Source organism: Brassica napus, chromosome C7, assembly GCF_020379485.1.
Source record: "Brassica napus cultivar Da-Ae chromosome C7, Da-Ae, whole genome shotgun sequence".
Taxonomy (NCBI): Eukaryota; Viridiplantae; Streptophyta; class Magnoliopsida; order Brassicales; family Brassicaceae; genus Brassica; species Brassica napus.
The window spans coordinates 41761047-41784953 of NC_063450.1; the positions used below are offsets into that span (position 1 = coordinate 41761047).

General features: G+C 33.4%; 4 protein-coding genes across 4 annotated transcripts; 1 reads left to right on the top strand and 3 right to left on the bottom strand.

Annotated features, from left to right (window-relative positions):
- Positions 1-763: 763 nt before the first annotated feature.
- On the bottom strand, positions 764-1819 carry LOC106409305 (GATA transcription factor 16). Its single transcript, XM_013849960.3, has 3 exons — positions 1570-1819; positions 1350-1478; positions 764-1272 (listed from the first exon to the last, which is right to left on the bottom strand). Exons 1-3 carry the CDS (start codon positions 1588-1590, stop codon positions 1039-1041), a joined length of 384 nt encoding a protein of 127 aa, XP_013705414.1. The 5' UTR covers positions 1591-1819; the 3' UTR covers positions 764-1038.
- Positions 1820-6768: 4949 nt separating this feature from the next.
- LOC106408249 lies at positions 6769-11775 on the bottom strand. Its single transcript, XM_048762222.1, has 3 exons — positions 11235-11775; positions 7896-8119; positions 6769-7402 (listed from the first exon to the last, which is right to left on the bottom strand). The coding sequence occupies exons 1-3, from the start codon at positions 11469-11471 to the stop codon at positions 7030-7032; spliced, it is 834 nt and encodes a 277-aa protein (XP_048618179.1). The 5' UTR covers positions 11472-11775; the 3' UTR covers positions 6769-7029.
- On the top strand, positions 8429-10797 carry LOC125589792. The gene is made up of 3 exons (XM_048762223.1): positions 8429-8954; positions 9378-9810; positions 10016-10797. The coding sequence occupies exons 2-3, from the start codon at positions 9710-9712 to the stop codon at positions 10695-10697; spliced, it is 783 nt and encodes a 260-aa protein (XP_048618180.1). The 5' UTR covers positions 8429-8954; positions 9378-9709; the 3' UTR covers positions 10698-10797.
- A 7818-nt stretch (positions 11776-19593) lies between the features above and the next one.
- On the bottom strand, positions 19594-22075 carry LOC106348811 (transcription factor MYB111-like). Its single transcript, XM_013788625.3, has 3 exons — positions 21867-22075; positions 21434-21563; positions 19594-20633 (listed from the first exon to the last, which is right to left on the bottom strand). Exons 1-3 carry the CDS (start codon positions 21997-21999, stop codon positions 19868-19870), a joined length of 1029 nt encoding a protein of 342 aa, XP_013644079.2. The 5' UTR covers positions 22000-22075; the 3' UTR covers positions 19594-19867.
- Between the last annotated feature and the right edge of the window lie 1832 nt (positions 22076-23907).

The window sequence follows — 23907 nt, forward strand, 5'->3', positions numbered from 1 at the left end:
GTATGGAGATCATATCAATAAAATAAATTATTTATATCTTATTATTTATATTATATAATTTACATATAATTATACTACTATATTTAAATTAATCGGTTTGTTTTGTTTGCCGGTTTATATACTAAATCATATTCATATACAAATTTAATTTTACTATACAGTTTTAAATTTCAAATTTTTAATTTATATAATTAATTTTGTATAATATTAAAAATTATTTACTAATTATATGTGGAATTTTTTTTATGGTAATGGCAATGCCTGTGCATAGCACGGGCCAAAATACTAGTGCTATGATAAAGTGACGATTGGATTTGCTTTATGCTGAAAAGAAGCACATTTAATTGGGTTGACTACTAGTAAACACACAAAATAAGGAAACAACATTTTTCAGGTGGCCAGACCAAGATCTGTGTTAACTAATTACGGGACATGTATTAATGACATAATTTTTAATGTTGATGCATTAAAATAACGCGATTATCACGATCAATTCGTCTTTGCGTACAAAAACTGAGAATCTCGAACTGTTAATACTTAATACTACTTCAAGAATGGATTGTAGTCCACGAAATCGATGAGAAAATAAAAAGTTCAGTGTGAAAATTATTCAAAAGTAGCGGGCAAACTAAAAAAACATTACCATTTTGACGAAATTCAAACTATTTTTCTCGTTTTAATATTTATAATTATTATATCTGACATGACAACGTTGTGCTTAACAGATAGGCAAAACCCCATTCCTGTCCTAATAAAGACAAGATTTCAAGATCGAACAATAATTTTAAATCATTACAATTAGATTACCCCACAAACCTAATTAAACAAAAGAAAAATTCTTCATTCATCTTCTTACAAAGAAAGAAATTGATGTAAGAACACAAAGCCAAAACAATTTCCGACAAAAATAAGAGAAAGACAATCTTAAGATTCGTTTGTTAATCATCAATCATCATTACCCTCCGAAATTCAGGAAAAAAAAAGACCCTAATTTTTGTTTGTTGATTTCTTATTAGCCACCGTCTTCAATGGTGGGATCTAAGCGTACACTGATCCATAAGAGAGAGCCATGAGAAGCACCGCGGCTTGCTCTTCCTCGCCGAGCTTCCGTCGCTGCTTCTCCACCGTAGATCGCTTCCCCATTCCAAAATCCACCATCCTCTGTTTCAGATCGCCGCCGCCGCCGGAACTTGATTTCTTCGACTGTTGCTTCTTATTTTCAACTCCTCGTCTCTTCTTCCTGTTTCTGATCCCACACGCGTTACAAAGCGACTACACAAGAAGAAACAAACAAACAATACATTATCAGATCGGATCAGACCAAACAATTAGGTTTTTATTGCTCTGACCTTTGGACCGGCGGGGCCACCACGCCAAAGAGGGGTTTTGCTGGTACCACAATGGGCGCAAGTCTTCTTCTCGTTACTACTCCTAGTCTTGTTCTGTTCGATCATATCTTCAGCTCTTGGTTTCGAGACCTGAATCAAAAAGATCAACACACAGAACGATCAGCTTTCAACAACGGAATAATCAACAAGGAGGGGAAGAAACATAGATCCCATCACTCACCTTCTCGCTGTGATCTAGCATTTATTCACTTCCGCGATCGGGAACCTAGGTTTTGATTAGAGAGCGAGAAATTTGAAATCGGGAAATGGAACCGACCTGAAGGAGGATGATTTTTTTTTAAGGAACCGAACCGACATACGGTGGGATGATCACAGAACCAACGCGATTATAAATTGGTTTTGAATCAAACCCTACCTTTTGTGATTTAAATGACGAAAGTACCCTTGAATCTTCATCTATTTATCGAGAGGGAGCCAGCCACCCGCCAATATGGCGAAATAAGGAGGGAAAAGGTTTTTTTTTTTTTTGAGCATATGTGTGATTTGGTGAAAAGAAAAGGGCGCGCACTTTAACCGGTGTGATCAGATACGGTACAGAGTACGGTTTCTCGAATGGTCGGATCAATGATTCAGTAGTATCAGTGTATTAGATCTTAGCCGTTGACTAAGATGTCTACGGCGTTTGACTTTTGGAGTACTGCAGTCTGTATGTGTGAATTTATGCCGAGCGACGCACACCAACTCACCCAAAATCTCACCAGTTAATATGCGCATAGATTAGATAGGTATGTTGCAAACCAAGCGTAGATTAAATATCAATTTGTTTGTGTTTCAATATTTGCATACTAATGAACATCTGGTATGAATGTATCTTTAAACACTTAGAATCATTGGATCTTTTATTTAAGTTAAAGATCGACGAATTTAAAAATATTTTGATTCATTTGGTATGATGATGATGATGATGATGATCCACTGTGAAGCAAAGATTTAGTGCAAAATTGAGATACTAATTATACATTAAGGGGATGTATTGAAACAAGAATTTTAAGAGAGTTTGAGATTTAGTTAAAATCTGTTGTTATTCAACTAATCTATACTATATAAAAGTTGAGGCTATAAGCCATCGAGAACGTCCACGTAGGATTTAAACGACCAATCGTAGTATGACAAATTATTATTTAAGTTTACTATTTTTAAAAATGTTAATATTACCAAAAAAATGTTTATTTCAAACTAAAATATAAATCAATATCGAATAAGGTAAATTTACAAAAATATAAATACTATATTAAGTTAACATAATGTTTAATATTTTTCGAAAATTAAAAAATAAATAACGAAAAGAATAATTAATTTAAAAATACAAGACTTTCAAACAAGTATAACTATATAAATCTAAATTTAAACTCATGATTTTCAAAGTTTAGGTTATATACTATTGAAAATATTCAAACTAACATATACTATATATAAGTTGATATTATAAATCATTGAGAATGTTCACATATTATTTTAAAGCACCAAAAATATACCAAATCGTTTTTCAATTTGGTATTTCTAAAAATGTTAATATTACGAAATTTTTTATTTCAAAATAAAATATAAATAATTATCAAATAAGTTAAACTTACAAAGTTAAAAACATCATGTACAAATCTATACTATATAAAATAAAGTTTCGAAAATTAACATAAAAATAACAAACAAATATAATAGTTAATTTAAAAATGCAATACTTTCAAACAATTATAACTATATAAATCTAAAACACATGATTTACAAAATTTAGGTTATATACTGCTGAAAATATTCAACAAAAATATGTACTATATGTAATTTTATGCAATAAATCATTGAGAATATCCACATATTATTTTAAAGCACCAAAATATGTCAAATTACCATTTTAATTATTATTTTAAAAATTTCAAGATTTTCAAAAAATGTTTATTTCAAAATAAAAAGGAAACTACTATTCAATTTAGTGAAAATGCAAAATTATTAAAGGAATCAATTTGATATATAAAGTAAACCTTTGAAAGACCAACATAAAATCAACTAACAAAAAAAATCTTAAAGAATACAAGATTTTAAAATAATAAAAACAATATGAATCTAAAGCACTTTTCATTACATATGAATCTAACAAAATATGATTTCAAAATGGAAGCTATTTCTTTCAAAAAAATATCAATAATAAATTTTGTAAGCAAAATTGCCAAATAATTAAGAAAATCAGTTTATTATAAGAAATAAATGTTTTGAAGATCAACATAAAATTAAGTAACAAAAATAATCTTAAAAATATAAGGATTTCAAATAATAAAGACAATGTAAATCTAAATCACTTTTTCATTACATATGAATCTAAATAACATATGATTTCAAAATTGAGGATATATATTATTTAAGTGTTCACATAGAATTTAAAAAAATCATTGTAATAATATAAAAGTCAGCATCTTAATTTGATAAAGTAATTAAAAATATTATTAAAAATAATTAACTTGATATATAAAATAATTATATATTTGAAATTAAACAAAAAATTAACAAAAATAAAAATATTCAAAAAGAAACATAGTTTTAAAAAACATATTTATAAATAATCACGTATGTAAAAATAAATAAAAATCAGCACAAAACTATAAAAAGATAAATTAAAATTTGTAAAATTTATCTTTAAAGTTAGATTGATATTTGTAGCTAATTATTGAAAACTTAATATAATAAGAGATTGTTCACGTACCTTATAGGAATTGGTACTGATCGCATATTATTACTGAAAATATAATTATGTATGTAACCTTTAATATGATATGGACTATATGCTTTAAAAAGCAGAAATAACTGAAAATATTCACAAATAACATATACTATATATAATTTGATGCGGTAAATTATTGAGAATATCCATATATTATCTTGAAGCACCAAAAAAAATATGTTAATCACCATTTTATATATTACTTATAGAACTTTCAAAAATTGTTTCTTTCATAATCAATGTAAAATTTAGAAAAAGCCAAAATCATTAAAGGAATCATATTGATATATAAACTAAATATTTGGAAGAATAACATAAATTTTACGTACAAAATATAATATTAAAAAAATAAAATAATTTGAAATAATAAAGAAAATATGAATCTAAAGCACATATGATTTTAAAATTGAGGCTATATGTTATTTAAAGTGGTCACATAGAAGCTAAAAATATTATTAATAACATGTATTCTCAAAATGTTAATTTGATATTTTTAAATATAAAATTTCAGATATTTTATTTCACTCAAAATAAAATTAAATAAGTTTAAATTTTTTTGCCAGAAATAATTAACTTTATTTTTAAACTAAATATTTGAAAATTAAAAATAAAATTTTATCGAACAAAAATAACATTTTAAAAAGAAATCAACATAAAAAAATGTTATAATAATCATGTATGTGAAAGTAAAATAAAAATAAATACAAAATTACAAAAATGATAAATTAACAAATGTATTAATTATCTTAAAAATTAGATTGGTATTTATACTAAATTCTTGAAAACTTAACATAAAAAGAGTTTAACAAGAAAAAAACAAATTATGTCCACAGCCAATATTACGATAAGAGCTATATACTTTTAAAAATATTCATATATAAATAAAAATACGAAAAATATTCCAAATCAGTATCATCGTTTAATATTTTTATAAATCTTAATATTTCTAAAGTAAATCTATAAATTAATTTCAAAATATGAACTAAAATTAACTAACTTGATATATATGCTAACTATCTTAAAACATAACACTAAAATTTATTTAAAAAATTCATAAAGTATGTCAAAACATAAAATAGCATATACATAAAAATAAAATATATAATTAATATTAAAATAATTAACCTAATCTAATAAGTAAAAAATAAAATTTTAGTATTTTTATATTGGTGTCGGCTACAAAATCATCTAATTTTATAATAGATTATAAAAAGTTCTTAAAAACATTGGTCAATTTTTCGTTTCTTTCTTACCGGACTAATTCAGTTTTGGCTTATAATAAGCTTACAAAGTTCTATTAAAAATAAAATGTGGTAAGAATAATCCACAATTAATACACATATTGTTGATCAAACAGTTTGTTTATATGCTTTTGAATTGCTTTTTATCAATTAAATAAATTAACATAGTTATTTACTCATCAACAATTAGATTTTAATAAATTTTGAGACAGTTGTTTTTAAAAAGTCATAATCCAAATATTCATTTAACTAACCAAACATGTTTTTATGAAATATACATAAATTTTTTATTATCTAAAATATTTTTTTTTAAATTAGGTCACTAATAATAATAAATCGAAGTACATGGTAACCATTTTCCGAGAAAAGTAACTTCTCAATCGGGGAAAACATTTTGTGAACCACTAAAACATCATAATCCCACCACTAATTTATATTGTAACTATATCAAGTAGGAGGTATATTTAATTTTTTATTTTTTTATTTTAATAAATAAAATATTACTTAATATTAGCATAAATTATATATATATATATATTTATATTTTCTCCTTTTCTTATATCTAACAAACAGATAGTTACTATTATTTAAATTTCATCAAAATATTTATTATGATTTAGACCTAAATATACATATAAAACTATTAGATATGCATTTAAAAGAATTAAATAAGAGTATTTTAAATACAAATATGCATAAAATAAATATATAATAATACATTCATTCTACAAATTTGGTAAATACAAAAAAGTTAGATATATTGCATAAGGATTAATCTTTTATGTCATTCAAACAGAAATACATATAAAATTATAATAAAATATTTATAACAGTGTTGTATTAGTTAATAAGCATGGAACAATCTATATGATGCTTTTAATTTTTTTATTAAGAAACAATATACATATGTTTATAAATACATTTATACATTTACGTATACAAACAAACTGATATCTAAATATTAGTTATTTAAATGGTAAAATTGTATAAAAACTTAACTATGAAAAATAATAAAGCACACTTTAAATAAATTTCAAAGAAAAATGTATATAAAAAAATTTCTATTATATTATCTTAATATCATTAAAAAATAAAACTAATTATTAATAAAGTATTCATAGTAGTGTATATCATAGTATAGTAGTGTATATGTACTGAGAAATCTATGTGATATTAAAATTATGTACTTATAAGAAACTATAAATACTTTACTAACAGTAATTTTACTTTTATAATAGAAACAAATAAATAGCTAAGTTCAAAAATAACAAATTTATAAAAACAATGTAAATAGGAAAAGATCAAATAATATTTTAATAATATTAATAAAAATAATTTTTACGAAATTCATCTTTTTCTTAAAAAATATTGCAAAATTAAATTAAATTATTAAAGAAGACTCGCGCGTAGCGCGAGTAAAAAATCTAGTGATTTTAAAAACTCTTTCCAAATCAAGTGTTATTCAACATGAGATTTGTGCAAAGTTATTGAAAATCACTTGTAATCCCTTGTTATTCAATTAACAATTTATAAAAAGTAAATCAAATCCAGTGTTATTCAACTGTAAATAATATTTAGGAAAAAAAGTTGTGATGAATGATTTTAGGAGACCCTGCCTTCATTTTTAGTTAAAATTAGATCCCGTAAAATAATATATACACTACGCTATTTATGCAAGTTCCTTTAGAGAAACAAGATATCCCAAAGAAGTCAACTCATCTCTAACCGTAGCTGGAGCTTCTCGAGCTACCGTAGCCATCCGATTCGTGGGCGATCTTGGAGGAGATGCATAAAGAACTGATGCCTCAAGAATTACTCTGTGTGTATTTTCGAGGTCTTTAGAGATTCTATGTGCTTGAAGAGCCATTAGGTAAAGTCCCGTGGCTAGAAAGACGCTTAAAAGCGAGAACACACCTGCGGCTGAGAACAAGCCTTGTCGAATTACTAGACAACTAGGTTTTGGCTTAGACCAGTTCTTTAGATGTCCTGACTCCACACTAAGTCCCACCAATAGTAGAACCTCTCCAACACCAAAGCAAAGCCTTTAAATGAACAAACCACACACACATATGTACATATATGATTTAGAAAATATTATTAACTAGGTAAGTCATGCTAGTGTAATTCAAATCACACAAATGATCGGTTGACAAAAAAAAAACATCACACAAATGATCAAACTATTTTTGTGTATTTTATTGAAGTATAGTTTACAACTATTATACTACAACATTCTATCTATTTATATTTAAAACTAACTTTATAGCAACTGCATCAGTATAAACATATTTCTAATCATTTTAATCATAGGATTTTGCCATGACCATGATTGATAATTTGATATTGTATGTATTCTTTAACTCCAGTAACTAGTAACACTGTGCAATCGCTAAGAAAAATACCAATTGGAATAGCGAGAAATTTTTTGTGCCAAATGCCTTTAACGACCTACCAGTCAGACCTTACAGTTAGGAGTTTAAATGTTATTTCCAACATGCATGACGGTAATTGTTGCGTTAGAATAAGTCTAGTTACCACGTTGAGACGAAGAAGAAGGCTGCTTGATAAGTGAGTGTCTTTGCAGGAGTAGAGCCAGGATCCCACGTAGCCAGAACAAGCGGCGATGTGGTGACTGCGATAAGTAAGTACATGTGCAAACCCACCATCGCCACCGCTAGTCCCACGAACGCAATCACACCGCACAACAACGGCGTTTTACCGCTACCGTTGTACACGCACGTGCTGCTTACCCTTGTTACCTACATGAAAATGCGAGTAACTGAAAATATATCTCGGGCCGATCATGAGAAGTCTGTAATGGAATTGATCTACTGTAGACTAAAACATTATTATTGAGCCACATGGCGAAAATATGTAAGTTATATGGTTGGTTAATTCGCTTTGAAAGCTTGAAGGATTTAACTGTTTAACACAATTCTAAAGCTTTAAAAGTTAAATATTACCCAATCAGGCTTTTTATTAGTTCTAAAGTCTTCAAAGTCTCCTAAGAACACTCTAAATGCAAGACAAGCTATCAATCAAGTATATATATATATATATATATATATATATATATATATATGCCATGTTCGTTTGGAGGTCGCTAGCGTCAGCGACCAACCTGAGCGTCTAAACGTTGTTCGTTTACCGGTCGCACGTTCAGCGACTGATCGCAGCGACCAGACGCTAGCGACCCGCGATTAAAAATTTTGATCGCCGAGAAATTCAGCGTTTGCGACCAAAACCTGCGAACAGAAAAAAAAAACTCAAAATACAAAAACACCCTCAATCTATCTTCAAAATTACAAAACAATACCATTAACCTAAATCCTAAAATAATTTCTCACGCCTCAGCTCTCTCTCTCTCTTAGCCATCTCTCACGCCTCTCTTCTCTCTCTCTCTCTCTCTCTCTCTCTTTACCATCTCTCACGATCTCTCAGGCCTCAGCTCTCTCTCTCTCCCTTCACCATCTCTCACGCCTCTCTCACACCTCTCTTCACCATCTCTCACGATCTCTCATCTCCATCTCTCACACCTCTCTTCACCTCTCACGATCTCTCGTCTCCATCTCTCACGCCTTAGCTCTCTTAAAGGTCAGTTCTCTCTCTCTCTCTCTCTCTCTCTCTTAGCGTTTTGTGTTAGAATAATGGAACCCTTAGATTACTTAAGTTGGATGTTGGGTTTTTTGATTCTTGATATGGGTTATGGTATAATCAGAACAAGAACAAGAGAAACTAAGTGTGTGGTTACCAGAAAATGGGGCGATCTGGTGTGTGATTTTGTGTTAGAATAGAACAAGAACTCAAACCCATGCTCCAATACAGTCTTTAAAAAATGGCCAGTATTTGATTATCAAATCTCTGTTTTTAATCCGATTATAGACATGGGTTTTATGGGTTTGGGTTCCTGCGAATGTTTTCAAACATGGGTTTGAGTTCTTTTTGGTCTGTGACGTTTTGTTTAAGTCAAATTTATTGTTTATAGTTTGGTCACTTAGGTCTGTATTATCTTTTCAGGTTTGGACATAAATCACAACAAGATAAGACAAGAAGAATGGCTGATGAAGTGTTTTAGGCAGTTCTAGTTTCTTAGATTTTTTTGTAATTGTTTTTTCTGCTAGTTTAGCTTGTTTGTCTATTGATGAGACTTGTTATTTAGAAATGGACCGATGAAGAAGTTAGGTATTTCTTTGCTCTTTATGCTGATGAGAAAAAGAAAGGGAACATACCAAGGAGTGGCATGAATCTAGCTGGAAGAGAGTTCATCGTAAATAAGTTTGAAGAGAAATTTGGTAAGAGATGGATATGAGACAGGTTTAAGAACAAGGTTGATATTAGTAGAAAAGCATATGTCAAGTTCAAGAAGCTTACCCACAATAGAACCGGGCTTGTCTATGATGCTTTGGGAAGGTTGGAGATGTCGGATGCTTGGTGGGATCAACGCATTGCGGTAAGTATCTTTCTCTTAGTCTTCAGTGTATTAGAGTTCTCTTTCTGCATTTAAAAAATTTACTCACATCTATTGTTTTTGTAATGAGATTTATACTCTTATGCCTCTTGGATCTGTCTAAAATTGATTTTGGCTGAGATGAATTAGTGGTCATTGACTGTTTAATATATCTTTTGTGAATATGCTTGAATGATTGAATATGCAGAAAACAGGAGCCAACCATGAATGTCCTTGCTATATGTAACTTTGATATGAAGTTCATATATGCTTATGTGGGTGTGCCGGGTAGAGCCCATGACACAAAGGTATTAACTTATTGTGCAAGGAATGAGCCTTTTTTTCCACATCCGCCAAATGGAAAGTATTATTTGTTTGATGCTGGATATCCCACAAGAACAGGGTGTCTTGGTCCGTATCGTAGAGTTCGATATCATCTGGATCAGTTCAACAGAGGAGGACCACCAACGAACACTCGAGAGGTGTTCAACCGGAGACATTCAAGCTTGCGATCAGTGATTGAGCGGACATTTGGAGTGTGGAAAGCAAAATGGAGAATTCTTGACCGTAGGCATCCAAAATATGGTTTGATCAAATGGATAAAGCTAGTGACGGCAACGATGGCTCTACACAACTTCATACGTGATTCACATCGAGAAGATAATGATTTTGTGCATTGGCAGAGAAGAGAAGAATATCATACTCATGGTGATAATGATGAAGAAGAAAGAGATGAAGAGGAAGAAGAAGAAGAAGAAGAAGAAGAAGAAGAAGCTGGTGATGGTCATGGTGGACATATTCCATATGAGCCGACTGGTGATAGAGCCGTGGAAGGTTTACATGATCATATTGGTAATGAGTTGAGTAGAGGATATCGATTACCTTACTAGTTTATTTGATTTGAGTTTGTACTGATTATTATTATAAGTTACTCGTATGATCACTTTTTTTATTATTTAGACTTTTTCAATATTCTAAGTTACAAGGAATCATATTCAAGTGTAGACTTTTTAATTAGAGTTATAGATTATTAATGTGACAACTCATAAACAAAAGTGAACTTATACAAGAAAAAATATAAGAAACTGAAAAGATTAAACATATTGCATCCATGGTGTGATTTATTACACTTTACAGGTTTAATGATTTATCCACGTTTTTGACGAAACCTAAGTACACAAGAGCAAATGTATGTCAAAAGTAAATATTTGGTCGCCAGCGATACAGAAACAAACAGCATAGCGACAACCGCTGCGATCAATCGCGCGACATAGAAACGAACAACATAGCGACAACCGCTGCGATCAATCGCGCGACCTTCAAACGAACAACTATCAGCGACATCATGTCGCAGTCGCTGGTCGCTGACTCTGGTCGCTGACGCTGGCGACCACGAAACGAACAGGGCCATAATCAATTAAATGTACCTGAGATCTCGTGGCTTCGGCATAGAGACAGAGAACAAAGCAGGAGAGACCAAAGATTATGGTCAAAACCACGACGAAAATACCAGTTTTGCTGCTGAGATCGGTAGTTTTAGGGCTTGGAACAAGATCTTGATGGGTCACGGCTCGTACTCTTGTTCTCGACATGCCTCTTGTCAATGTCTCATAAATGGACGTTTCATGTTTGAAAGTTAATTGTACTTTGCATTGTTTTAACATCTATATATGAGAGGCATTGAGAAAAGGAACAGCTGGGTATATGTGATAAATAAAGGGTTAAAAAGGGGAGGAGAATAGTAGAATCGCTTCAGCCAAAGGTTGCTTAAAGGCCAAAGATTCGAAGGTTCCTTTTCTGATTTTTTATTAAAATTCTGTAAATTGTTTTTGCAGTGTCCATTGGACGATGATGTGTAAAATATGTAATGTGACGAGAGTTCGTTAATGGTCCTAGTTGGATGATTCTTGTCATATAATACTCGTACATGATAGTGTTATAAATCAATTGGCGGATGTCCATAACCGGTCCGGTCAATAACTGGCCTATACACTTAGAGAGAGACGGCCCAACCCAAAAGAGAGAGAGGCGGCCGCGAGACTTGGAGAGGAGAAAGAGGCGGCTACAACTTGCCTATTTCCTAATTCGTTTATGTTTATAATTTATAATCTTTCCTATTATTGTATTTCTATTTATCTCTCTTGTAACCCCTATATAAAGGGAACACTTATTCATTAAATCCTTAAGTTTACAACACGTTATCAGCACGATAGCCTCTAACACCCTGAGCCTAAAACCAAATCGCTAAAACCCTAAAACCAAATAGCTAAAACCCTAAAACCCTAATGAAAAGGAATCTGCCTTGGAACTTCGAAGAGGCCGTTCTCCCAAACCGTGAGGACCCAAAAAACGATCAAGATATCAAATCGAAGCCCTAGCCGAGACGAATCAGTCAGTGCAAACCGTTTGTCGATCTGACCACTGACGCGCCCTCACGCACAGATACAGTGCGCGCCGATTTGCTTTGGAACCCTAATCTGAACCCGACGATACCGACAAACCCTAATCCGTTCGCGACTCCATTCCAGCTTGTGTCCACCTGATCAGCTCCAGCCCCAAGGCGTTCCTGATCCTAGACGAACTCAGCTCCATCCTACATCAAGGACAACTCGCGATCCGACAGCAACAGCTCCCGTTCGCATCAGAGCCGCTCGCGATCCGATAGAAGCAGCTCGCATCCCAGCCAGCTCGCGTCCCGATCGTGTCTAAGCTCGAGGTTCATTCTTGGTGGTCTGGTTTCTACAAACAACTAAACTAAAGGTATTTCGAATTCTAAGAACATAATGAATCGAATTTGGTTGATTGTAAAGAATGAAACCCTAAAATATAATCTCTAAGATGAAAGCCATAGTATAATAGATCAATCCCTAAGCGAGTAAATCGAAGCTCTATAAGTTCGATCCCCAAATCAAATCATAACCTTAAAGGTTTTGAATCTCAAATCAAATCCCTTTTATCTAAGATCAAATTTTCGAAATCCCTAAACCCTAATTCGAAAGCTATTGATTAATTAAAACTGATTGATTGATTGATTGAGATTGAATTTGATCATCCTGAAATTGAAATTGCTTGTTAATAAAATCGAAACACTAAAACCCTAATTCTGAAAATCGATTTTGATTGTTTGAAATTGAACATTGATTGGTTGATTTGATCACCTATAACTATTGTTAGGATTGTTCAAACTCGAATCTGATTGTTTGGCTTGTTTAAACTAAAACCCTAATGACCTAGTTTAGATTATTTTAAAATCGAAATCTGAAACTACATATTAGGTTAAACTGTTCTAGGCTTGATCATACTCGTGGCCGTGTGGCCTTGTTGCATTCATACCATAACTTAATCACATTGATTGATTGCAATTACACTTAGAACTTATTCTAGGAATGGTGTTGAATTGAATCAAATAGTCGTGTGGCTTGATCTTTGCTTGGCCGATAGGTTTGCTTGTTTTGATTGCATCATGAACTGACAGAAACAAACCATGTTAGGATTGCAATTACACGACAAACTAAATGCATAAAAACGAACTAGTTTGCATCCATGGCCGTGCGGCTTGCTCATTGACAGTGAGGCATAGATCTTGGCTGTGAAGGCTTGTTTGATTGTTTGAACATCAAACCATAATCGTTTAAACATTAAAAACTATTCCTAAAAGATCTAAAAATATTAATCTATAACTTCAGATGTCAAAAATCAACAACCTTGATTTCGCTGCCCTAAATCTATTTGGAGACAATTACCTTCAGTGGGCGCTCGATACTAAGATCATCTTGAAATCCAAGGATCTCAGTGAATGTATTACCGAGAACAATAATGCCAATGAAAAGGATCGTTACAGAGTCATCTTGATCATTCGTCATCATCTAGCTGAGAGTCTCAAGGATCAATATCTAACCATTGAGAATCCACTAGATCTTTGGACTGAATTGAAATCGAGATATGATCACCAGAGAACGGTGATCTTACCAAAAGTTCGGTTTGATTGGACGAATCTGAGGATCCAAGACTATAAGTCTGTGGACGAATATAACTCTGCACTGTTTAAGATTGTTTCTAAAATGAAACTGTGTGGTGAAAGTATTACGGAACAGGATATGCTTGAGAAAACCTTTTCCACTTTCCATGCAAGCAATGTGATGTTTACAACAACATTACCGAGAGAAAGGTTTCAAAACCTATGCTAATCTTATTTCTTGTCTCTTGCTCGCTGAGCAGAACAATGAATTACTAATGAGAAACAGTCATATGAGACCACTTGGATCAGCTCTACTACCTGATGCACACGCTACAGAGGACAATAAAGAGTCCAACCACGTCCAAGGAAACGACCAGCATGGCCGTGGTCGAGACAAATCGAACGGACGTGGACGCGGTCGAAGATCCTTTGGCCGCGGGCGAGGAAATGGACGAGACCATGGACGGGACCGTGGCTCATTTGGACGAGGCCATGGTCGTGGCCATGGATCTTCTTTTAAACCCCAACACTCGACTAAATCAGAGAAATACGTGTGCCATAGATGTGGAATGAGCAATCATTGGGCTAAGATTTGTAGGACTCCCAAGCATCTAGTTGACCTCTATCAAGAGAGTCTGAAAGGGAAGAATCCTGAAGCGCATATGACTTACCAAGATGATGAAAATGACTTCAATCATGAGAAGGACGATCTTTGGATTATGAAACTTCAGATTGTCTAAAAGACTGAAGATTGATTTCAACATTTGTAATCTAAATTTCTGTGTTCTTTATTTTGGTGTTTTTCATTTCTATGTTTTCATTTCTTCGAACTTGTTTTATTAAAACTTAATAAAAGGAATGAATGATTTTATTAAAAACGCCAATATGAGTTTATAAATTGCGGGTATGGTACACATTAAGGTCTATGGCTAGATATGTATAAGGGCAAGCATTTAGATGCTTTATACTCACCCAGAGAAACCCATTGAGATTATAAAATATAGAGATATAAGAATGGTTTCCACAATGATACAATGGGCAAAAGGAAACAACAGTTCCTTCAGAGTTATGAAAATCGCCCAAGGCCATATTAAGTCCTAAAGACTATACATGCATTCCCTATTGATCTAGACTATGCCAAGATCAATATGATAGAGGCAAAAGCCATGGTAACCAGAATGGTTTACCCACGAAATTATACACTTTATGGCATGACCGGATTGACCATCCTGGTCCAAAACGTGATGCGAAATTGATATTGGAAAAGGCACAAAGAGTTATCCTATAGAATCTCACGTGTGTAGCATGAACACAAGGGAAACTCATTAGGCCATGATGTCCCAAAGCAATTAAAGATTATAGTATGTCCATGAGGGGGCAGTGAGGACAAATCCGAACATGTCCATACTATATAAAGCTTGGTTGAATCCTTTTATAAATTTGTATTGGCCATTACTCATAGGTCCAAACTCTCAATCCAAGGCTTGGGGACACACGAATTTACATGCACATTAACTAATAAACATCAGACCATTTAAGTGAGCATAGATATTCCCATCTCAAATTTATTACGGGTCATGAGCCAGACATATACCATCTTGAGATATTTGGATAAGCCACCACAAATATATGTGCCGTCTAAGATGGATCCTTAGAAGAGGATGAGGATGGGGATATATGTTGGATATGAATCTCCCACAAATAATGAAGTACCTTGAGCCAAATATGGGTGATCTATTTAGTGGCCAAGAACACGGATTGCAAAGTTTAATGGATCCGACTATCCAACATTAGGGGGGGAAAATAATAAGCTGGTAAGAGAAACAGAATGGCATCGACCATCATTATCTTGGCAAGATCCACGGACTAAAGAATGTGAAATAGACGTCGAAATATTATACATTTACAAAGCTGGCTAATCAAATACCAGACACATTTGCTGAACCGAAAAAGAATGACTAAGTCATATATAAACCAGCTTGTAAAGCACCAACTAAATTGATGTCCAAGAGAGACACAGTCAAGTTGCTACAGAGTCTATACAAGATAGAACAATAAGTTCCAAAGATAAGAATCCTCGGAAACAAAAGAGAAATGTGCATAGAATGATAAAACAAATCCGAGGTCAAGGAAACCATCCCAGACATATTGATAAGGCCGGCTGGCTCTAAGGTACAGGTACCAAACAATGTACTTTGGGATGCCAAGCTGCAAAGTATTAAAGGTCCTGATAATAATGAATCTCAATCGATTATATCATGTCTGGAACATAATGGAACACAATAAGGAATGTCGACATAAGATGATACAAGGTAGCACTTGAATTTATGAATATAAGCGAGGATCATGAACCCACGTCAATATAAGAGTGCGCACTCGTAGAACAGATTGAATGGAAACGTGGGGTTAAATAGTTTAAAGAAGAAATGCGTATTTGGCCATATGATTAAGATGCCATATGATGTTAAAACCAGTGGATATAAATGGGTCTTGTGAGGAATAGAAATCGTGAGATATAAAGCTAATGTTGCATAAGGATTCTCACAAAGACCAGTAATAGATTATGAGGAGATATACTCCCATGTGGTGGATGCAACTACTTTTAAGATTTCTCGTAAGTCTGGCTATATAAGAGAAAAAATTAGACTTGCAACAAACTTATGTAGCGACTGCATATTTATATGGTCCACTGGATAATGAAAGTACTAGAGGGTATTGAGCTGAAAGTACAACAAGTTCTCGAGAACAATATTGATAATCATCGCAATATATAATCTGAATATCCTAGGAACCTCTGGATACAATTTCCCAAACGGTTGAATACCTTAAGAAAGAATTCGAGATGAAAGATCTCGGGAAAACAAAATTCTGTTTGGGATTACAACTTGAGTACATAAATGATGGGATCCTTGTGCATCAGATGACATACATTGAAAAGGTACTCAAGAGATTCAATATGGCCGATTGTCATTCTCTGACCAAGTCTCATGGTCGTGAGGTCTCTCGTCCTAGACACTGACCCATTTCGTCCCAAGATGGACGATGAAGATGACCTAAGTCCCGAAATGCCATATCTCAGTGCCATAGGAGCTTTAATGTACTTGGCAACTCACACACGGCCTGATATAAGCTTTGCCGTGAACCTACTATCTAGGTTTAGCTCCTGTCTGACTCAGAGGCATTGGAATGGGAACAAAACATGTTCTTCGTTACCTGCAAGGAACGAAAGACTTGGATCTATATTATACTAACCATAACAAAGATGGTTTAGTTAGCTTTGCTGATGCTGGTTATTTATCAAATCCACATCAAGCTCGATCACAGACAAGATATGTCTTTACACATGGAGGTACAGCTATATCATGGCGTTCCATGAAACAAACCATTGCGGCCACTTCATCTAATCACTCGGAAATCTTGGCCATACATGAGACCAGCCGCGAGTGTGTTTGGTTGAGGTTGATGACCCAACACGTCCGAGATGATTGCGGGATGGCCGATTGCAAAAAGCCAACCGTGATGTATGAGGACAATGCTGCGTGCATTGCTCAGCTCAAGGACGGTTACATAAAAGGTGATAGGACGAAACACATATTGCCTAAGTTCTTCTTTACTCACGAGCTTCAGAAAGCCGGTGAGGTCCAGGTCGTCCAAGTACGATCCAGTGACAATTCAGCTGACCTATTCACCAAGGCACTTCCTACATGCACGTTCAGTAAGCTCACGCATCAGATTGGGATGCGTAGGCTGAAGGACCTCCACTGAGGTTCACATCAGGGGGAGTAGTACGTGTTGTACTCTTTTTCTTTCATCATGGTTTTGTCCCACTGGATTTTCCCGATAAGGTTTTAATGAGGCAACATTAAGCGTATTACAATCCCTGTATGGTTATGGCATCCAAGGGGGAGTGTTATAAATCAATTGGTGAATGTCCATAACCGGCCCGGTCAATAACCGGCTCATACACTTAGAGAGAGAGACGGTCCAACCCTAGAGAGAGAGAGGCAGCCGCGAGACTTGGAGAGGAGAGAGATGCGGCTACAACTTGCCTATTTCCTAATTCGTTTATGTTTATGATTTGTAATCTTTCCTATTATTGTTTTTCCATTTATCTCTCTTGTCACTCCTATATAAAGGGAACACTTATTCATTAATAATATACAGAAACTTCCAGTTCTAAATCCTTAAGTTTACAACATATAGACCATTATTTTCTTCTTTTTATATTTTTGTTCTCGCGCGTGAAGAGTGTGACTTGGTTATAGGATATGTAGATTCGGATTATGCTGGAGATGAAGATCTGCAAAATACATTTTTACTTTTGTATGAGAATAGATTAATATCTGAGTTCGGATAATGAGACAATATATTAATGGATTCAAAATATTTTGTTGTATTGAAAGGCATTTTATAATGAAGAAAAATCACACAAAATAAGATTAATGAATAGGAGAAAATGGTCTAGATATCAGTAGTATTCACTATTCAGTAAGTAGTATTAGTAATAGTAAAAAAAAAGGCATCTTAAATAATCATTTATATTTTATATAGTAAATGGAGTTGATGTAGTTGATCAAATATTCATTGCTTTAATATGAAAGTCAAAACCATGGTAACAATGCAGCTAACCCTTGTTAGAAAAAACAATATCATTAACTATTGGATGATGCTGTGTATATATATCTGGAAAAAAGCTCAATTGAACATCATGCTTCCAAAATTACCCTAAAATGGCATTATATAGCAACCTGGAAGTAGGCAAATATTTCTCATAAGATTTGTACGGAGAGTTGCGTTGAAGTTGATCGGGTAGACCGCAACGGAAATATTCTTTCCAGAATGATCTATGTTTTAGAAAAAAAATGTTTCTAAAAGATCTATATTTTACTTTTTCAATATATGTAATAATGGTAAATTGTAAATTTCAAAGACATTAATTGTGTTTACTAAATTTTGATTGGTTAAAAATCATAGGAAATAGTTAAACACTGAAAACAATGCATTTATTGTCAAAATTTTGCGTGTTTTCTTAATAAGTGCGAAAACTATAGAATATACATTATTTTGAAATGGAATTAGGCCTGGGAATATGAATTTTTACCCGCGGGCCCCGGCCCGTTTGACCCGCCGCGGGGCGGGTGCGGGTCGAACAATTTAGAAAAATCGATTTGCGGGTGCGGGTGCGGGTTATGAACATTTTATGCGGGGCGGGTGCGGGTTGGTGGATTTTGAAACGCGGGTACCCGCCAACCCGCAATTTTTTTTTTTACATTTTAAAAAAAAAGAATATTTTTTTTTGTAAAAATGTATATTTTGTAAAGAAAATATGGGAATTTTAAAAAATAATAATCAAAATATTTTAAAATATTTAAAATTTTAATTATAAATATATTATTTATATTATATTTTACAAAAATAAAATTAAATAAATATTTTTTAAAATAAAAATATAACCCGTGGGTCCCGCGGGTTATCCGCAAAATTAAGCGGGGCGGGTGCGGGTACAAATTTATTTGTTCGCGGGTTGTGCGGGTCGGATTTTTTGACAAAAAAAAACTTTGTAACCCGCGGATTGGCGGGTCAGCGGGGCGGGTTTGACCCGCAACCCAGCCCTAAATGGAATGAGTAATAAGAAATTGATGTCCCACTTGGATATGACCCATATGGTAAATTATATAATCTTGGCACCAAAAGAGAATATGCCTCTTTTAACTTCTCAGGTACATAAAAACTATATTTTCTTTTGGTTTGGATCTAAATAATATATTTGTTATCTATTACACAGCTGAACTTTTTTTATATTTACACTTTCACCATCATGTGACAAATATCTTCAAAATATTCATTATTATTTCACAATATTATCAGTAGAATCTAACAACAAACAAACCAAACACTACAAACAACAACAATAATAATCACGACAAAACAAACATAATGTGCTTCAAACTGGTCTAAACTAGAGGCTATATATCCTAATTAACTCCCTTAACACACTCGAACAGCTAATACACAACCTCAAGACCCACTATAACCAAACAAAACACTAGACTTTACAATAAAAAGATCGATGTTTTTTCGGGTTATACACAGTCTCATATGCTATATATCCACTTGCTGTATTTCTCCAAAATCTGAGAGATCCCAGAGATCATCACTTTGACAAGTCAAACCACCTTGAAACTCCCAACCAAGCAACTCATCATCAATCCCAAATCCAACTTCTGAAGAATCACACAGACCAACCCACCAGTCTTTGTCACCACTTTCATTTGAATTCGAACTCAAAATACTCTCTTCTCTTTCTTTTTCAATATTCATGTCTTGATCAACCTGTAGGCTACCAAGCTTTCCCTGTTCTTCCTCAAACAAATCTACACAACAACTAACATTGTCCCCGCTCTCACACACCTTGTTCTGATCAGGGTCATCATCATTCATGCTAATCACAGCCTCTTCACTAGTACATTCCCAGACGAAACTACTCATGAGCCGCTCTATCTCACCATCCAACCACTCATACGCTCCCAACGACTTTCCTTCGTAGTTTCCGCTGTTCCATCCCTCACTGATCTCACTCTCTAGCTCTTTAGGTTGTGGGAGACATTGTGAGGCCGTCACCATTTGCTTGTGTTTCTTCATGGATGACCTACTAGTTCTTCCTTTCTTCTTCTTGATCTTGTTCGTGTTCTTGGCTTCCAAGGAAGAAGAAGGAGGTTTATTCAGGACTAAATCGTCGACCTTTAGACTGTGCTCATCTCCGGTGACGGCAGTGAAGGCGTAGATTTTGCGGCTGAGATGTGAGTTCCAATAGTTTTTAATTTCGTTGTCTGTTCTTCCTGGTAGATGTGTTGCAATATGCGACCATCTACACAAATCAAAAAGTTAAGCACAAAGAACACACGTGCGAGTGAAACATAATTTTAGACAACCAGTTAAATAATTATTCTCTCGGAGTTTCATTAATTCAATACCAATTTTTTCTTCACAACTTATATAGAGAATAATTTTTTTTATCAAAAGATAATACCTTTTTATTAATTAACTGATAATATATATAAGGTATACAGTTAGTTATATGTGTGCATAAAATATTTTCTTTATAAAAGGTTGGACCGTTCCAACAACGACTAACCTAATTAGCAAAAAAAAAAAAAAAAACAACGACTAACCATTGACAGTGGTAAGAGAGTATTCATGGCCGTCACATGAGACAAGATTAACTAGAGCAATCAATTGCAGCAGCATAATGCCAATGCTTCTTATGACAAAAAAAGTTAAATTGGTTACATATGCACGTTTTTAATGGATGGATTTACATAGATTTTTCTAATGGATTTACTTTTTATTTTTTATAGATAGGTTGGACCGCTCCATGAGCGATCTACCGCTGCATTGTTATGATGGTCACAAGATTCAGGACAGTACGTTTAATCATCTTGATCACTCCGTTCTTCTCATTTTTATTTTTGAACAATTGGATCGGAGACTTGTCAGACCACTTTTCTAAGTTGACAATACATGTAAATAGTTGTACTGTACCGACCTCGCCTTAGTCACTAGTCAGAGTGGCAAAATTGTAATACAACACGAAATTATGAATTACGTATAAATTGTGTAACATGTAAATCTGCGAACGATGTGACGTGCATTAAAATGGATTATTACCTGTTGCCGAGATGGGAATGCAACTTGACGATGGTTTCTTCTTCCTCGGCTGTAATATTTCCTCTTTTCAAGTCCCTTCTCAAATAGTTTATCCACCTTAGTCTACAGCTCTTTCCACATCTCAACAGTCCTTCACATTTTTAATTGTTATTAGACCATGTGTAAACTAAAAACAGTGTTATTTCATTTTCTATGTATCAATAACGTACTTCCATTTAGAGTTTTTTTTTTTACTGAAGGCATCATTTATAGTATATTTTCCAAGTGTTTAAAACTGAAAAAAGAAAACGTCATGGTAACTAGCTTGTATACTAATTTTAAAACTTTAGTTTCTAGAATGTTAACATTTAAACAGCCGCTTAACTGCTTTATGTATATATGGATCATGATTAGAAAAAGAAAAGAAAAACTGCATATTTGAAGATAAACATACCAGCTTTCTTAGGCAAAGACCGCCAAGAACCTTCACCATTGGTTTGGATATAGTTAGTGAGGATCTCATCTTCCTCGGCAGTCCATCTCCCTCTCTTGAGTCCTATCTTCTCACAACAAGGAGCCCTTCCCATCTCTTCTCTCAAAAAAGAGAAAAGAGAAAAACACTTTTTGGACCCTTGAGTGAGAGAAGGTGAGTGAGTGAATGGGAGAAGCCCCAGGTGATTAATATAGAGAGTAGACAAAAGGAAAGAGAGAGTTAAGGTTTGAGAACGACGTAGGATCGGTGAAGGAATGAACCACGTTGCGGTGGAATTAAAAGTTATGTAATGTGTACATCATCAAAACTATCGCACCACGTACCTCTCCTTCTAACCTTTGGTCTCTCTTTCTACCCTTTTCCGTGCTTACAAGATATTTATTACTATGTATTCTCTTATACCTACATACGTACTTGCATATACATGTACATGTAATGTAGCTGTATGAATACACCTACTTGTATATGCATTTAATGAATGTGTCTTGAAGCGCTGAGTACAAATCTCTACAAGAGGTCTTACTTCATTTGTTTAAGTTAAATACTGTTCATAATAAATCAGTGTGTACAAATATAAAACCGTACATAGGGATCCAAATAAGAAATTGGTAGGAGGACAAACAACATTAGTGCAATACCGTATAAAATTTGAACAAGAGTCAATGGAACGAACACGTCTATGGCTAGTAGAGTCGGCGAGAATGGCTATGTTAATATGAAGACGTTTATGTGGAAGATCTTGGACCATATTCATGAGTGGGCATGTATTGATTTGTGGTAGGCCATAATTGTTTGTTGCTTTAACTGTTGAATAATGGTTACATATGGATCTGTTAATTCTTGTACCATCCAGAAAGTAGGTGATTTCCAACGACTTTCTTGAGCTTTTGGTCCATATGTACTGCTTATACTTTTTCAGTTTGGTGTTAATCGTGCGTACGTGTTCCTATATTTGCCGATCTTTTTCTTCTTCCATTGGTTCTTTCTTTAGCAGCTCAGCTTACAGACTTCTAGAAACAAACGATAAAACATACTGCTTTCGTTTCCGAAAGTAAAATGTTTTAGATCTTTTACTTGTTCGACAAAGATAGATTTTCTATATGTTTAAAGTATTTTTTTATACTTTTAAAAACATTAAATGAAAATATTTGAATTGATTAAATTCAATTGGTGAAACGTTATTGAAAATTGTATAACAAAAGAAAAATTTAAATTATAAACATTTATTGAATTTTTAATAAGCGTGAACACTTTAGAAAATCTTATTTTCGGAAACAGACGGAGTATGATTCTTCCGTGACACAGAAAACAAAAGAGATGTCAGTGGAAAACTTTCTAAATCATGTACTATATGCATATAGTTTAATCGAATAGTTCATCTGAGTTGTGCTTTACACATTCCATTTTCATTTTTCTCGTCAACTCACAAATAATTACTTTAGAAAAAAACTCAATACATAACTGTGAAAAATTAAAACTAATGACGCATTTTGCGTTAAAATAAAATTCTCTATGGCCGTTATTTATCAAACAGAAAAACAAATATTGAATTTAGAAGAGTGATCAATGGCAAAGGATGACATTATATACGAGCCAGTCACGTAGACATCACGAGTCTCTTTAGTTACAACGAGCAAAAGCTTTGCCATTTAAGGCACTGCTCTAAATTCTTTTTGTCCTTGTCTCTCACTTTTAGTTCCTTATTTCTCTCTCCCTTCACCTCTACATTTTTTTTTTGCTAAAAATATAAATATAATTTCATATTCATAAAACAATCCAATCTATTAAATGTTCACCGATTTTCATTTCAATAAAATATATTTTTTTGTTTGATAAAAAAATATATTTACTATTTTACTGGATATGCATGGGACAATTTTTTACTAGGTGTTTTGTCCGCACATGCGGACATAATTTTCTTATCTGTACTTATAAGTTTATGTCTTATTAATCTAAAATCAACATAATAAGTTATTATTTATGTTTTCAGATGGTTAAATCA

What these genes read in the sequence shown, in the direction of transcription:
- LOC106409305 (XM_013849960.3), bottom strand. Translation starts at nt 1,590, where the DNA reads ATGCTAGATCACAGCGAGAAG. An exon ending in TGCTAGATCACAGCGAGAAG is followed by an intron (nt 1,479 to 1,569) that starts GTGAGTGATGGG and finishes TTTTTGATTCAG; the next exon opens with GTCTCGAAACCAAGAGCTGA. An exon ending in GTGGCCCCGCCGGTCCAAAG is followed by an intron (nt 1,273 to 1,349) that starts GTCAGAGCAATA and finishes CTTCTTGTGTAG; the next exon opens with TCGCTTTGTAACGCGTGTGG.
- LOC125589792 (XM_048762223.1), top strand. Translation starts at nt 9,710, where the DNA reads ATGTCAAGTTCAAGAAGCTTACCCACAATAGAACCGGGCTTGTCTATG. An exon ending in GGTGGGATCAACGCATTGCG is followed by an intron (nt 9,811 to 10,015) that starts GTAAGTATCTTT and finishes TTGAATATGCAG; the next exon opens with AAAACAGGAGCCAACCATGA.
- LOC106348811 (XM_013788625.3), bottom strand. Translation starts at nt 21,999, where the DNA reads ATGGGAAGGGCTCCTTGTTGTGAGAAGATAGGACTCAAGAGAGGGAGA. An exon ending in GTCTTTGCCTAAGAAAGCTG is followed by an intron (nt 21,564 to 21,866) that starts GTATGTTTATCT and finishes AAAAATGTGAAG; the next exon opens with GACTGTTGAGATGTGGAAAG. An exon ending in CATTCCCATCTCGGCAACAG is followed by an intron (nt 20,634 to 21,433) that starts GTAATAATCCAT and finishes TGATTTGTGTAG; the next exon opens with ATGGTCGCATATTGCAACAC.
- LOC106408249 (XM_048762222.1), bottom strand. Translation starts at nt 11,471, where the DNA reads ATGTTAAAACAATGCAAAGTACAATTAACTTTCAAACATGAAACGTCC. An exon ending in CCGAAGCCACGAGATCTCAG is followed by an intron (nt 8,120 to 11,234) that starts GTACATTTAATT and finishes ATTTTCATGTAG; the next exon opens with GTAACAAGGGTAAGCAGCAC. An exon ending in TTCTTCTTCGTCTCAACGTG is followed by an intron (nt 7,403 to 7,895) that starts GTAACTAGACTT and finishes GTTCATTTAAAG; the next exon opens with GCTTTGCTTTGGTGTTGGAG.